Source organism: Panicum hallii, chromosome 4, assembly GCF_002211085.1.
Source record: "Panicum hallii strain FIL2 chromosome 4, PHallii_v3.1, whole genome shotgun sequence".
Taxonomy (NCBI): domain Eukaryota; kingdom Viridiplantae; phylum Streptophyta; class Magnoliopsida; order Poales; family Poaceae; genus Panicum; species Panicum hallii.
The window spans coordinates 48573638-48589730 of record NC_038045.1 but is presented as its reverse complement, the minus strand read 5'-3'; the positions used below and the strand labels follow the sequence as shown (position 1 = coordinate 48589730).

The 16093-nt window shown below is 53.0% G+C and overlaps 2 protein-coding genes across 4 annotated transcripts; both read right to left on the bottom strand.

The window, feature by feature from the left end:
- Positions 1-3348: 3348 nt before the first annotated feature.
- Positions 3349-5463, bottom strand: LOC112888680 (cytochrome P450 709B2-like). Its single transcript, XM_025954966.1, has 3 exons — positions 5100-5463; positions 4065-4927; positions 3349-3973 (listed from the first exon to the last, which is right to left on the bottom strand). Exons 1-3 carry the CDS (start codon positions 5386-5388, stop codon positions 3542-3544), a joined length of 1584 nt encoding a protein of 527 aa, XP_025810751.1. The 5' UTR covers positions 5389-5463; the 3' UTR covers positions 3349-3541.
- Positions 5464-10590: 5127 nt separating this feature from the next.
- On the bottom strand, positions 10591-13775 carry LOC112889659 (U-box domain-containing protein 35-like). Of its 3 annotated transcripts, none has more exons than XR_003228141.1 (4): positions 12551-13775; positions 11161-12468; positions 10903-11061; positions 10591-10698 (listed from the first exon to the last, which is right to left on the bottom strand). XR_003228141.1 is itself a non-coding variant. In XM_025956397.1 (3 exons), exons 1-3 carry the CDS (start codon positions 13493-13495, stop codon positions 10969-10971), a joined length of 2346 nt encoding a protein of 781 aa, XP_025812182.1. In that variant the 5' UTR covers positions 13496-13775; the 3' UTR covers positions 10715-10968. The 3 variants fall into 3 exon arrangements, 1 of the variants encoding a protein (XP_025812182.1); XR_003228140.1 differs by having other exon boundaries at positions 10671-10698; positions 10860-11061; XM_025956397.1 differs by lacking the exon at positions 10591-10698 and having other exon boundaries at positions 10715-11061.
- Between the last annotated feature and the right edge of the window lie 2318 nt (positions 13776-16093).

Below are 16093 nucleotides of genomic sequence, written 5' to 3'. Positions count from 1 at the left end.
AGATAAAACTACACACGGCAAGCAACACTGCGATTCCTTCTGGGCCGATAAGGCGGGCGGCGGCGGCGGTAGCCCTGTTTGGTTTGGTTGTGAAGGCCTAAGCTGCAGCCTCATCGCATCAATTTTTTTTTACCATTTACGAGTATTAAATAATATCTGTTTAAACTTTTTTACATATATATATATATATGCTAATTTGCGAGATAAATTTAATAAGCCAGATTAATTCATAATTTGCAACAGTGATGAACACGAACTGATCGCCATCGTCACGGCCTCAGGGTCAGAGATCTGGCCACCAGGTGTTAAGAGTTGAACGAGTGGTTGAGCTCGTTGCTTGCTTCTAGTTTCCCAGGAATTCTGTAGGATTTTGGAAGCGAAACAAGCAACAAAAGTGCTAGCACGAAGATATCTTTGCGAATCCCACTTCCAGATGGCCGTGGAATCGCTCAGTCCTGGCAACGGATTGCCCGTGACTTTTCTCATCCGGTGGACTTTCCGTAGACTACTGCTGCGGTCATCGCTATGCCACGAGTCCGAGTCTTTTTCCAGTAGTGGTGATACTACTAGTTCCAGTTAATAAGTTGCTACTTCTTCTTCTTCCTCCTAGGGGTGTGGCTTCTTCTAAATCATATCACATCAAATATTTCGATGCTAATTAGAAAGACTAAATATAAATTAATTATAAAACTAATTGCATAATCTAAACTTATTCATGAGCCGAATATATTAGGTCTAATTAATTCATAATTAGCAGATATTTATTGTAGCATCATATGAGCTAATCACGAACTAACTAGGCTTAATAAATTCCTCTCGTGTATAAGTCTAGAGTTTTGAAATTTGTTTTATAGAGTAAAATACACATGCGGTCTCTAAATTTGTAAGAGTGTATCACTTAGGTCCGTCAACTCCGAAAGTGCATTTCTGAATCCACAAACTTGTAAGGGTGTGTCACTTGTGTCTGTTAACTCTGAAAGTGCATTTCTAGGTCCATAAACTTTTGAAATTGTTCACCACAGATCCATGTGTATCCACGTATGCATGTAACACCGATATGGCACGCTGATTGTACATTTTCGAGACTGCCAACATGGATTATGACGAGCATTGAGGCTTTGCCTCTTGTTTTCTTCTCCACCATACCATCTCCCTCCTCTTCGTCTTGGCCGGCGGATCGCTTGTTGATCCCGCTACTTGCTGGGACAGTCTAAGACCATCTCTCGAGGTGCCTTCCGCTCTGGTGGCTGGGTCACATCAGTGATGGCATTGATGTGTGCCATGTCCGGTCATTCGGTGGATGTGTTGAACGGGTAAAAGAACACGTATGGCACAATAGCCCGTGCAGGGTTGGTCGGACAGATTGAGAGAAGAGGAAGATAAATAAGACGGGAGACATACGATCAGCATGTCATGTCAGTGTTACGTGCACATAAGGATATATATGGAACTATGGTGAATAATTTGAAATATTTGTACGTCTAGAAATAGACTCTCAAATTTGACGGACCTAAGCAACATATCTATACAAATTTGTGGATCCAGAAATGCACTTTCAGGATTAACGGACCTAACTACACTCTTACACTCTACAAGTTTAGGGACCGCCAGTGCATTTTACTCTTATTTTATCATTAATTTATATTTAATACTCGTATCCAAACATCCGATGTGACGGAACTTAAAATAAGCACCAGCGAACGAACACTAGTTCTTTTTTTAAAAGGAACGCGGGAGAGGGGTGATAAAACTGCCTGGTCGCCGACTTGCACAGTACTAGTAGAAATGTCTAGGAGCCCATGAACAGTGAAGAGCTGAGCACTTCTTCATGGTCATCCCCCGGGCTCCTGGCAATTCATGCCGCTTCGGACGTTCAGGCTTCGGCGTCACCGCGTCAGGGCACGTCCTGTTCAGTTGACCTGTAGCAGCATCTTAAACAGAAAGATCCCCGCACTTCCTGTTCAACACCCGTATGATAGATTAGCCTTTAAGAACACAACATGAGCTGGCCCATTTCAGATTCCTATGTTTTTTCCTTTGAAAATTCCTCCGATCCAGATGTAGGACCGTCCAACGGATCCAACCAAGAGCTGATTGCATGCGTTGTATGCTTGTGAATGTAGGACCGTCATCCTACGGATCCAACCAAGAGCTTGAGCACGACGGCCCGAGGGAGGGGCTTGATCCTTTTCGGGACGTCTCCGTGAAGGGGCGCCGTACCTCGGCGGTCGGTACCGCCGCCAATCGGGGTGGCCACCATCAGAACACAAATGCGCTCCATCCCTGCAAAGCAAGTTGCAACCTGTTCAAAGAATACATTTTGCCCATCGCGGCTATATGTTGCTTGTGCTTCAAATTCACGATCCGTCACCCCCACGCGCGGCCTATTGCATTCTGCCTCTCGCGGCTCACGACGGCCTATGCGCGCGCCATCTTCTTCCTCGTGCCGTTGCCTCTGCTTGCCCCACCATGGCTAGGGTTAGGGAGTTTGGGATTCGGGGTTCAAGGTGCTCCGACGAGATCTTGGGCTCCTGACTGTAGAGGAAAGGTCTTGGGTGGCGGTGGACCGGTGGTGGCGGCGGGTTATGGGCGGGACGACAAGGCGGCGGGAGCCGCAGGCCGCGGGCCATGGAGGACAACTGGTGGCCTGTGGAGACAGTGGGGGAGTGCAGGAGCCGTCGGCAGCACGGGGGCAAGGAGGATGGGGATGCGGGCGGCGGGAGCCGCCGGAGAGCCGCCACCGAGAAGGATGGCGACGTAGGGGCAAGAAGGATAGTGGCGTGGAGGCGAGGAGGACGGAGATGTGGGCGACAGTAGCGGCTATGGGCCTTGATTCATGGGCTGGCGGAGGATTTTCTTCGAGCACCCGAAACGATACCTAACTCTGTCCCGTTTTGCCTCTCGGTTGGTTTGAGAGCGTCGAAGAAAAACAAAAATGGTCCACATCAATCCCCTCTTCATTGGCAGCCCATACGCCAACCTCAACCTAGCACCCATCAACAACACCGGCCCAATTTATCCAAAAAACAGTGGTCCAGTTTGTTTCTACTATAGAACTTTTCATTGTTTGCTTATTGATGGCGTAGATGTTAATAATCTTATCTGCAAATTTGATCAAATTTAGAATAATTTAACTTAAGATTGTTTCAAATTATTTTGATTTTTCTAGATATATAAATTTAACTGTACATGTAAACGTAACATATATCCAGATGCATAGAAAAATTTATATATAAAAAAATTAAAATAATTAATAATTTAGAACTCATGTAGTATTTATTTATTCATGGTGCCGCGTGCGCGCACGTGATAGTGACAGATTTGTCATGTTCTGTTAGCACGTCAGAGTTGCCAATTAGACCATTATTTGCACATCAGAATAGTCACACTGCTGATACATTGAATTGAAAGTTCACAGAGATGAATGGCCAAACTCCAAAAATTAAACTACTCGCGTTCTAGAAGCCACTTTTTTTTTATTATGAATAATTATTGGAAGGAAATAGTTACAGTCTCCAGCTCGTGAAGGACCCCCCTCCACCTATGGATCCAGGAGCTTGAGCACCACGGGGAGCCCTTGCAATGGCTGCAGCGTCAGGAAGTCGGCCGGCGCGTGCACGTACTCCGGCGCCACCTCGAAGGCGAACCGCCGCAGGATCAGCGCCAGCGTCGCCTTCGCCTCCAGCATCGCGAAGTCCTGCCCGATGCACGACCGCGGGCCCATGGAGAAGGACAGCAGCGCGTTCGGGTGCGCGGTCGCCCTGCCCACGCCGTCCCGGAACCGGAGCGGGTTGAACTCGCCGGCGTCGGCGCCCCACACCTCCTCGTCGCGGTGCAGGATCGCGAAGGGGATCAGCACCATGGTGCCCTTGGGCACCTTCACGCCGCAGAGGTCCGCGTCCGCCGTCGCCCGCCGCCCGGTCAGCGTCACCGCGCCGTACAGCCGGAGCGTCTCGTAGAGCACCATCGTCACCTGCAAAACCACACAAGGACACGATCGGAACGGAACACGCTTGCCGGCGGTCCACCAGCTAGCTTGGTAGCTTAAGAGGAGGGCGGCTTACGAGCTTGAGCTTGCTGAGGGCGTCGGCGCTGATGGGCGCCTCGGCGCCGCCGCACTCCCGGAGCACCTCCTCCCTGAGCCGCTGCTGCCACTCGGGGTGGGTGCCGAGGAGGAACATGGCCCAGGTGAGGAGGTGCGAGGTGGTCTCGTGCCCGGCGAAGAAGAAGGTCTTGCACTCGTCGATGATCTCGTCCATGGTCATGACCCTCTTGCCGTCCTCGCCGGCGTTGGCCTCCAGCATGAGGCCGAGCAGGTCGCTGCCGTAGCCGCCGGTGGCCGCAGCCTCCTTGGAGGCGGCCAGGCGCTCGTCGATGATGGCCATGAGCGTGTCCCGCACCTTCCTCTCGAGCTGCCACCGGCGCACGTTGGACTTGGTCGGCGCGTACTGCATCCCGGGGACGCGCGAGGGGTTGTAGATGGAGGTGAAGGCGATGACCTGGAGCTCCCGCTGCGCCAGGAACACCTCCTTCCCCTGCCGGTAGCTGCTGCCGAACGCCGTGTGCGAGATGACGTCGGCGGTGAGCTCCGCGAACTGCTGCCCCACCTCCACCGTCACCTCGCCGCCCGCCGCGGCGGCGGCGCGCACCTCCCACGCCTGGATCACCTCCTCCGCGCACGCTGCCATCGCCCCCGTCATCATCTTGAGCTTGTCCATGGCGAACGCCGGGTGCACGACGCGGCGGTGGCGCACCCAGTCCTCGCCACCCGCCAAGACGAGGCCCTTGCCCAGCAGCGCCAGTATGACGGGGCCGGGTTCCACCTTCGCGTACAGCCCCGTCCGGTCGGAGAGGATCCGCTTCACCATCTCGAATTTCCCCACGCACAGCGACGGAGTCGAGCCGGACCACGACATGAACACCTTGCCTGAACACCACACCGCCGACGGCCGTGCACCGACAGCGAGAGAACTCATCAGAAATTCAGAGTCCTATGAGCTCTACCTGAACCTCAGAAATTTCGCATGAACCTTGCTGGAACTGGCAATTTTTGACATGGATGGATGCGGTGGCATCCACGGCAGGGAAGAACAGCTCACCGTAGAGCGACATCCAGGCGCGGTAGTGCGGCATGACCCGGGGGATGAAGTCGTGGGAGCCGCGGTCCAGCGTCTCGCCGCTCGCCGCCGCCAGCATCGCCTTGACCTCCTTGCCGTGGCCGTCGAAGGGCCGGTACGGCAGCCCGCGGATGCCCTGCCGTGCGAACGCCCTCGCGGCGGCGTACGGCCGCCACACCAGGCGCACCAGCGCCGCCCACAGCCACGTGGCCGCCACCGCGGCGAGGGCGGCGGCGACCAGCCCGACGCCGCCTCCACCACCGCCGCCCATGCCGAGCACCAGGGACCCCAACGCGATGGGCGCCGGTCTGAAACTGCGTGTCAGTGTGTGGATATCATATATGTGGAGGCGGCGGCTCCGTTCCGATCGAAAATTAAATACTGCGTCGATCCAACACCAACCACTCCGTTCCGGGACCGGCAGTGTCGCCTTTGACCGATTGCGAGGGGCCGTTGACTACGAGGCCAGAGCTTTGTCCGGTGCGGGGGTTTAGCGCGCCGGTTTTGCGGACGGGCACGGCTCCGCAGACTGCGACTTCGCAAACGATCCCGCGGGGCCTGTTGTGACATCATGGATGACTCGCGCGTGGATCTGGATAGCAAGGGGTGTGTGTGTGTGTTTTTTCTCTCAGGAACGCTGTTGGCGCATACGTTTCTCTCGAGCTGGAAGACTTTCAATAATGTGTCAGTGATCATTTATATCTTTTTAGCTTATACTGCTCCGTCCAGATTATAATTTATTTTAATTTTTCTATATATACATCTAGATATATACTATATCTAGATATATAATAAAATTATATCTAGATGTATACTATATCTAAATATATAATAAAATTATATATCTAAAATTATCAAAATGAATTGTATTTTAAGACGCAGAGAGTACTAATCATTGGCGTGCCTAAAAGAAACAACGGTGATCGAAATGCATCATAAACATATTACAATACATGATAGCATACATTAAAATTTATATATAGTGAGATACAGTAGTAAGCTAGATAGGAGGTATATAGAAAAGGAAATCCATTAAGATCGGTCAGCTCGCTGCCTTTTAATTCTGTAGCCTCCATGGTCTCTCTTTTTTAGCTCATATCCCTAGAACTTCATATCTTTATGCATCTGTGTAGTAGAATCTGCTAGTTTAAGTAATCTTGTATTGTTCTTCGTCATCCCATTTGTGTTGGTAGTGGTCTATTGATATTGGTAATTGTCGGAGGAAATCTCCAGCTGGGTGGCGGAATGCACCCGTCTAATCCTAGTTTAGGATGAGTTTGGGAAGACCTAGGAACGCTTGATCAAAGGGCGGATGAACCTGGGAAAGACATAAGGATTTAGAGTGGTTCGAGCCGCCGGAACGTAATACCCTACGTCCACTTGTGTGTTGTATTGCTTGAGAAAGCTTATGAGCTTGAGAGCTTGTTGACCTGAAAAGAGCCCAAGAGAGCTTGTATTCTAACGAGCGCACTCTCCCTTTTATAGATTAAGGGAGGTGCATACACTGTGCGGGACCGCGACAGGTGGGCCCGACGACTAGATCCTGTAATACGAAAGATATGTAATCTTCTTCTCCAGCTTCTTCCTGTAGTCTTCTCGATCGAGAAGTTGATGTGCGTATCTATAGCCAGGATATGGTCTTGTACCGTCTTACCGGCACAGTGTCTGCTGTCAACTCTATACACAGTGGAGGACGTGCTGTCACTGTTGGGTCAGGATCCTCTGACAGGCGAAGGAGTTGCGCCGACCCGCCGCGCCGTCGCCTCCGTGCGCACTGTGGCAGCGCACGCCTCAGCTCTCCTGCAGCAGTCCATCATTACTCCTTACCCACGCACGCGGCGCGGTGAGTCGACTGTACGCCGCCTGCCCGTGCACAGTGCACAGTGTCGCGCCGCCTTAGAAACAGGCGGGCTTACCGTGGTGTCAGCACACCTGCCCAGTGTGTCAGTGGGCAGGCCATGCTCTGACCTGAGAACGCGCAGCCCACCTACCCGCCTTTAATGCGGTAGCTGGGCCGGCGCCCCACTGGAGGCCTTCTGCCACGGACGCGTGGCAGGGATGGCCTCGTCGTCGCCTCCTTGGCAGCACGTGGCGGCACCGGACCCCTTCCTGAGGAAAGAGAGGTCCGGACGCCCGAGGCCAGCCCGGGTGGACAGGTCCATAGGGGTCTGGCTCCTACACGTGGCGGTGTCGGACCCCCTGGGGGTCCGGACCTGCGGAGGCCAGACCCGAGCTCCCTGTTCTCGTGGGCACATGGGGACGCCAGACCTATATGAGCACGGGGGGAGGTCCAGAGACCATGATCCCAACTGTTAGGCCCGGATCGTACGTCCCGTTACCTAGAGGATAAGGGCGAGGTCACGGATAACCTTGCGCCCATCTGGTTGGACACTCTGTCAGATGACTTACTGACAGACGAGGCCCACGGAGAGGTAGATCTCCTCGCATCGGACTACGACGACCTTCTGGTCGTTGAGCAGCTCCTTGACGATGATCGAGGAAAGGCGGCCGAGCATATGGTGGCGCGTGTCCACCACGATGCGCTTGGCGCACACGCCGAAGCCGGACACCATCGCGCCCTTACCTGTGATGCGGCAGTAGCGCGATAAGGGTTTGGAGATGGTAGAGGCAGATCGTGCGTCCACCACGATCGCTTGGCGCACACGTCAGAGCTGGACACTCTAGCAGGAGGTATCCGTGTCCGTATGTACCGATGTCCGTATGCACCGACGGTAATATTGTAGAAACTTCTTGACATGCAGCATGTAGAGTTGATTTGAGTTTTTTTGTTGCCTTCTATTTTGAAATTCAACGCATTTTTCCATCAAGTCTTCACTTTCTTTGGAGAACATTAGATATGTTACTGTTAAAAAAGCTTTGATTTTGTCTTTTGAAGCTCATGATAATTGTAGCCGTCAATAGCCACTAGTTTTTCTTGGTCTAGAAAAATCTAAGGGCTTCGTTGTAAGCACCTTGTATGGCTTCATTTGCTGAAGTAGTGAGGCCGCTGTAGAACTGTTTATCCTCTCTTTGCACTGCATCATCACCGTATGCGGCTTCTACTCTTAAATTCTGCCGATATAGTAATCTTGACCGATCCGAATTGCAGCTTCTTGTTTTACATAGAGATTTAACTCTTGAGCAACAGCATGGGAAATAGATTTTCTGTCGATGTGAACAACAGTGGGATTCTAATTGGAAAAAATAAAGAGTAATGTTAGGAGTGTTTGTGGATTTTAGAAAGTGGGTAACCAATTGGTTGGCCTCGCCGGCGGCCCGGTTTCTTGATGAGAGAGAGAGAGAGAGAGAGAGAGAATCAGGCAGTGATTAAAAAAGCACCGTCATTAGTAAGCATGGAACCACATCCAGAATATTCTAGCTCCGGCCAAACATTTTGTCTACCCAACAGGAAACCACCATCGTAGGACACCCCTCTACATGCGCAGCAAATTTCATTTCTGAACCCCACATCTTCAGTTACGGGAATAAAATGGTGAGGAAAAAAGAACCGAGTACCAGCACCAAATAGCACGGACACATGTGGTACCTGGACAAGAGGTCCCCATATTGAAGAGAAGTAAAAAAAGAAAAGTAGATCAAAAAAATCAGCGAAAAAGACAGCATCAGGTGGTCCACTCCAATAGCAACACTCAGTACTAACCTTCAGCATCTAGCGAAAGCAATGGCAGATGAAAGCGAGCAAGGAAAAGCCAAAGAACAAATCAAGAGGGAGGCCAAAAGAACTCACCAAGAACAGGAAGACCAAGCGACAGAGAAAGAGAGAGAGGCGGACAGAAAGAAAGAGAAAAAGAGGGAGAGGGAGAAAGGAGAAGAGAGAACCCATCTTATCTGCTCGCATATCTGCAACCTCCGAGAGGCTTCCACAGAGTAACACATGGTCGGAACAGTAAAAAAGTGTCGGCGGAGTAAACTCTCGCCGTGGGATAATAATCGAAGGGGTAAAGAAAAATTCGCTGACTTGGACCAATTGGTTGGCCTCGCCGTCGGCCCGGTTTCTTGATTCGAATTTTTTTTCCATGCATCACTGTTGCTGTTGCTGGTGAGGCTGGTCATGCCGTGAACAAGGACGGGGTACACCAGCAACAGCATGCCCAACTCGTATTTTTTCCACGCGCGCCGCAGTATTTCCCCGCTCCGTTCTGATTTTGTACGATCATTTCCTGCCCAGCGAGCAAATGCGGAGAACACCGTCATTTCGGGTTCAGGTCCACCATCCACCTAACAATGCACGCCTTGCACATCAGGTAAGTTTTTTTTCCTTTTCTTTTAGTTTATCATTATATTTATGGCTTTGTGCGTTCAATATTTTTAGTATCAGACTCGACATTTCGAAAATCCTATTTCAACATTTCATTCGAAGGAATGAAGTAGGTAGCTAAAAGTGTTGAACTTGCACAGTCAACATTTTGTTCTAGAAAATTCTGACGAGCACCATGTCCTAACGGTTTTGAAAATGGTCAAGAGATAAATGCATTGGAACATGAAATTCAAACTTTAACTCCACGGCAACGCCAACCTGTCATCCCAACGGCGTGTCACCACGTGGACACCAGCTTGTTCGGGTGCCACCACGCCAACTCTGTTCGGGTGCCCCAGCTTGATGCTCGCGCTGCTCTGTTCGTGTGCCCGCCAGTACCATCTTTACCACTACCACGAATTTCAAATATTGAGACGCATGTAATTTTTTTTCTAGAAGATGTATAGGATCTCCTATTGATTTCATACAGGATTGCGGTCATCGTTGAGGTTGTTAACATGGCCCGTTCGCTCCCTAGTTTCGACCCATATGGTGTATGTGTTGGAGCATATATGCGGATGCTCGAAATATTCCTAGACTAACAACATAAGAGTCAACATAACTACGAGGGTGCTTGAATTGAAGTGCTAGTATTTAGATTCTTCAAACATAAGTGTTAAGTGTTAATAGGGTGGGCTAAATTTTAGCCAAGACTCAGAAACTTTAGCGAGTACGAGTGCTAATAATAAGTGCTAAGTGCTAAAATTTAGCACTCAACTTTAACACATCCAAACAGACCCTACGTGGGGTTGTAATACTAATCAAACCCTTGTATATATATGTGAGTATATTATGTTTAAAAATATCCACGCTACACAGCCATCAAGAGTAGCGTGCATGCCAATCTTGAGTAGCATTGACTTCTCATCTCGTATCTTCGCCGTCACGCCGCCGTCATAAAGGACACTGAAAATGCGTTTCTAGCGAATGAGTAAGCAGTACGCCTCCGGGTACAAGTAGGAAAAATGATTGTCATGTACATTAAATTCTTGTATGATGAATATGTTTGTTTTTAAACTTTCTTTATGCTCTACTATGCCTTCGTCCTTACATCCCCAATAATCTCCATATAATTAGCAGGTACAAGAAGATCATTCTTCTTTTCTCTTGAATATGCGAGAGAAGTATGTATCTTTACAAGAAGGGATTATTCTCGCCGATCGGAAATGTAAGACGCTCCTCGGCTATCACGACACTTGTCTGGATTTCCCCCAACAAAATCCGTAGGAACGTTCCCCCAATTCAAACAACTCCGTTCGAAAACTGCAAAGATCCATTACACAAAAGAGGAAGCTCACAAGTTACACGAACAGGTACACGGCAATGGCGGCAGAGCCATGCGGTTCCGCTGCCTGTATTGTAGTACACAGCTTGTGCAAAGAAAATAATCCTGCACCAAACTCATGCTAGAAGATGAGGACCACCTGTGCCCTAGCTCCCCTCATGCACGCTAAGCAGCTTACGAACCTGCAAAAATCACAATGCGCAAACGGCAATCCCATCCCCTCGCCCTGACCGCCCACGGGGCGTTCGTCAGACGTTCGATCTTCTCGGCGGCATCGGCGAGTCGCCGGCTCTTGAGCTGAACACTGATCTTGGGTACTGCGACGAATCGCTCATCATCTCCTGCGAATTTCAATTTGCAATCAATCAAATGGAGTCACGTGATGGTGGTTTCAGAATTCAGAATTCAGACTGATGAGGAGAGGAGAGGTAGCTTATTACGGCGGCGTGCGATCGCGAGACGTTGCTGTAGAAGGGCGAGCTGTACATGCCGCCGCCGCCGCCGCCCCTGATGGCGCCGCAGTACTGCATGTTGTCCTCGCCGAGCGCGCGCAGGCGGTTGAGCTCCGGGAGCACGACGGTGCCGAGGTCCGGGCGGTCCTTGCGGCGCAGCTCGCAGCAGCGGAGCGCCATCTCGGCGAGGCACTGCGCCTCCTCGAGGGGCCAGTCCAGCACGGCCGGGTCGAGCATGTCCTGCAGCGCGCCGCGCTCCATGGCGCGGCCGACGTGGTGCGTGAGCCCCATGGGCGGCTTCGCCGTGATGATCTGCAGCAGCATGACGCCGAAGGAGTAGATGTCGGACTTGACCCCGAGCATGCCCGTCTGCTGGTACTCCGGGTCGATGTAGCAGAAGGTGCCGGCGGTGGACGTCATCCGGTACTGCGTCACGTTGTCGGCGACGGACGGCGGCACGAGCCGCGCCAGCCCGACGTCGCTGATCTTGCTCACGTAGTTGCGGTCCAGCAGGATGTTGCCGGGCTTGAGGTCGCGGTGCACCAGCGGCTCCGGCTTGGTCTGGTGCAGGAACAGCAGGCCCGTCGCGATCTCGGCGCAGATGCGGAACCGGTGCTGCCAGGGGATCACCGGCCCGCCGGCGCGCCGGAAGAGGCAGTCGTCGAGGCTGCCGCTGGCCATGTACTCGTACACCAGGCACCCGTACTCGGGGCACGCGCCGAGGAGGAGCACCATGTTGGGGTGGCGGATGCAGCTCAGCACCTCCACCTCCTGCTGGAACTGAGAGCGGCCCTGCGCCGCGTCCGGCCGGAGCACCTTGATGGCGACCTGCGTGTGGTCGAGGAAACCCTTGTACACGGGGCCGTACCCGCCCTCGCCGACCTTGCGCGCGTCGTTGAAGCGGTCGGTGCCCTGCTCGATCTCCTCGATGGTGTAGCGGCGGTACCGGACCTCGTGCGACATGCCGCCGCCGCGGCTCTTGCGCTCCTCGGCCTCCTTGAGCAGCTTCTTCTCCGCGGTGATCCGCTTCTGCACCTCCATCTCCGCGATCCGCTGCGACGCCTCCGCCGCCTCCATCGCCGCCTTGGCCCGCGCCTTCTCCCGCTCGATCATGGCCATCGCCGAGTCCTCGGTTATCCGCGAGTCGTGCGTCTTCTGCTCCTCCTCCATCTTCCACCGCTGCAGCTCCATGGCCTTCTGCCTGGCGGTGAGCGCCTCCTTGCAGGCCGAGCTGTACATGTACATGGTCTGCTTGAGCTCCTGCCGTAGCCGCTTCATCTCCGCCTCCACGTCGTCCTGCAAAGATGGTTGGCAATGGGGAGCTGATGATGAGTTGAGCCAACAGGATCCAACTATCCAAGTCAATGAAGTCACCGACCGTGCCGAGCGAGCAGAAGGAGGAGCTGCTGGTCTGCGAGAAGGTGGTGTGGTCCATGCCGCCGAAGGAGTCGCCGCCCCACTTGCTGGGCGTGCGCATCTCGAAGCTGTGGTCGTAGCTGTCCGCGGAGCAGTTGGACATCCGCGGCGGGATCGCCGAGTGCTGGTCGATGCTCCGGCGGCCGGTGCTGCTGACGAAGGAGATGTCCGCCGAGTCCGGCATGGACATGTGGCTGAGGTCGGCGTACGACTTGCGCGTGTTCCCCGTGTCCCCCCGCGCGAACGGCGAGCGGAAGTTGTCCACCCGTGGCGTCTCGGAGGGGTCGGTGCCCCTCGACGACGACGACCACCGCTGCGACGGCGGCTCGGGCTTGGGCGCCGCCAGGCTCTGGGCCTGGGACTGGATCAGCGACCGCAGCGGCGACACCCGCGGCGCGGTGCGGATCGCGTTGCGCTGCGACGACACCTTGCCCTTGTTCACGATGTACACCGTGCAGAAGTCCGGCGCGCCCTTGGAGATGGTGGTCGGGATGTCCGCCTTGAACCGCACGAAGCCGCCCCTCCCCGTCGCGCCGAGGACGAGCTTCTCCACCGCCGCGTGCGCCACGAACTCGATGATCGACTTGGCCACGTCGTGCTCGTCCAGCACCACGTCCTTGCACTGGATGTCCTTACGGGCGCAGAAGCACCGGAACGGGCGGAAGAGGTCCATCATGTGCGGGTCCGTCGGCTGCTTGAATCCGGCGGCATCCTCGACGCCGCTGGAGTGGCCCTTGGTGTTGACGTGGACGAGGACGAGGGTCTGGCCCTTCTGGACCAGCGAGTCGATGGCCCACCTGAGCGCGTTCTGGCTGTTCTTGTCCTTGTCCTTGTCGATGCACACGGCCACCAGCGGGTAGCCCAGGTCCACCGCCGCGTCCTTCATGTCGAGGTACGACCGCCCCATCTATTGCCGGCGATCGGTGCCTCCGCCGCGATGGCCGCCCGCCGGATTAATCGTTCGGCTCACGAGCCGCAACACGACGACGGGGATCTCAGAAGTAGTGTTGCGCCATGGCCTGATCGATCCAAGGGGGAGGACGGGGGGGACGCCGAGGGGCGGGGAGGGGGGCGTCGTCGTCGTCGTCGGCTCCTGCTCGGAGATTGACCTCGGTTATTAAGCACGCCATTTCAGGGATGTGGTGGCCGTTTGCCGGCCCAAAATAGAGTCTTCAGCGGGGCTTCAACCTCGTTCAACGGGTGGCCTCTGGGCGACGGATTTGCTCCATGCACGCATAGGTCCCAAGTCCCATGATAATAGGAAGAACAAACAAACAACGGATTCATGGCCTTTTGGAACACGTGTTATTGCTCGTATCCTTAGTTACAGGCGATGGAATCGCATGCTCCTCTGTTTTCAAATATGATAAAATTTAAAATATCAAATAAATACACTTTTTATTTTCAAGTGATTGAAATTACATTTGCTTCCAAAAAAAGGTGGATTTGATTGAACCTGCCAGCGAGGTTAGCGATGAGGGTTGTGATTCGGCAGTCCATAGGGTTTCATATAGTTTCGGTCTCATTTGGAAGGGATTCTGGATTCTGCTTCTCACAGAAAAATAAGAATCCCTGCCAAATGATACAACTTGCAAGTGTTTTGGATAAAAACCGGTAGAAACATTTCATCTTTTTTACTAGAAGGAGAATCATAAAAAATGTGTTTGTCATGAGCATCTCCTCCCTCCTCACGCATACAACTTTTCAAAACTCCAAACCATCGTACTAGCCAAACTATTTCACAAAGTTATTTCTGGTTCATAGAGAATTGTTTCCAGAGAGAAACAGAATAAGAAAACGGCATTGGGGAAATTCAAAATCCTACCAAAAAGGGTCGAAGGGATTTGTATTTGGTTTCTCAAAGTTTCAAAGAGTAACCGGAATTCACAAAATCTAGATATGTTGTCCCAAATGTTGGTATAAAGTCGGAGAAACGAAATGACTCAGGCCCCTGCGCCGCTCCTCGCGGGCGACTCGAGCAAGCCGGCGAAAGCCCGCTTGGTTGCAAAGATGGCAGTGGCGAGACCTCCTTTCTCCTCCCAGCAGTGCTTCTTCTCCGGGGGCTGGTGGTGGCTGGGATTTCGATCCAGCGGCTCGCTTCTGGCCGCTGCTCGTCCCCACAGGATTCTTTCTCGTGGCCGTCGCCGTGCTGCTCCAGATCTCGCTGCCACCCGTGGGCGCGACGAGTCAAGCAAGGTGACGTCGGATCCTGGGCCGGTGAGGCCGGAGTCTCGCCCGGGGAGCCGACGTGAAGCCAGATGGGGCCCGGGCAAGTACTCGCGGGTGGGTCGCTTAGCTTCAGCCCTGAGGCGGACCGCTGGCATGGAGGCACCTGCTGGGTGTGCTGCTCGGGAGTCTAGCTGGCGGCGTGCAAGGCCACGGCCTCTTCGTGTCCGACCATCTAGCGCAGGCGTGCCGACTGGCTCGAGGGAGCACAGGGAGAAATCTCAGCCCGGCTTCATGTCGGCCGGCAGTGGAGTCGCTTCTTGTGCCGCTTTCCTTCTTGGAGGTGTTGTCGATGTGCTATCCTACTTGCAGATCCATGGACGTCGGTGCTATGGAAAACGTTTGAGGAGATTCTTTTCCAGTATTGTGCTGCCGTCAGTATTGATTACCCTCCCTTGAGGTGATATCAATATCTCCTCACACTCATACACTAGGTGGAGGTTTATTTGAAAAAGGGAAGCAGCAGATAATCCGGACATCAAGTTTCTAAGCAGATGAGAGATGTAATGGATTGATGCTACGTGATAAGTTTCTAAGCAGACGAGAGATGTAATGGATTGATGCTACGTGAAGATATTGCAAGGTTGAAGCGGGAACGAAGAAGAAGATTGAAGCTTAGTGTCGGAAGAAATCTCCAGCCGGGTGGCGGCATGCACCTGCCTAATCCTAGTCTAGGATAAGTTTGGGGGAAGTCAAGGAACGCTAGATCAAGGGGTGAATGAACACGGAAAGCACATAAATGTTTAGAGTGGTTCAGGCCGCCGGAGCGTAAAACCCTACGTCCACTGTGTGTTGTATTGCTTGTGAGAACTTGAAGCTTCCGAGAGCTCGTGAGCTTGGGAGTCTCTGAATCCTCCAGCCCTTGTGTTCTAACGAGCACACTTTCCCATTTATAGGCTCAAGGGGAGTGCGCACACTGAGCGGGGCCCCGATAGGTGGACCTGGCTGCACATTAAATAATGTACACATTGGAGCCTTTATGCCACAGATTCGAAAATCTTCCTCTTCGGCTCCTCCCTATAGTCCTCGATCGGGAAGTTGAGGTGCATATATTCTACCAGGATATGGTCATATGTACCGTTTCACGGGCACAGTGCCTGCTGTCAGTGGCATGCACAGTGGAAGTTGTGCTGTCACTGTTGGATGAATTCTCGCTGACGGACGAAAGGGTCGTGTTGACCTGCCGTGCTGTAGCTTCTGCGCACACTGTAGCAGTGCACGCCGCAGCCCTGCTGCAGCAGATCATAATTTCCATTTGCTCACGCGCGCGGCGCTGTTG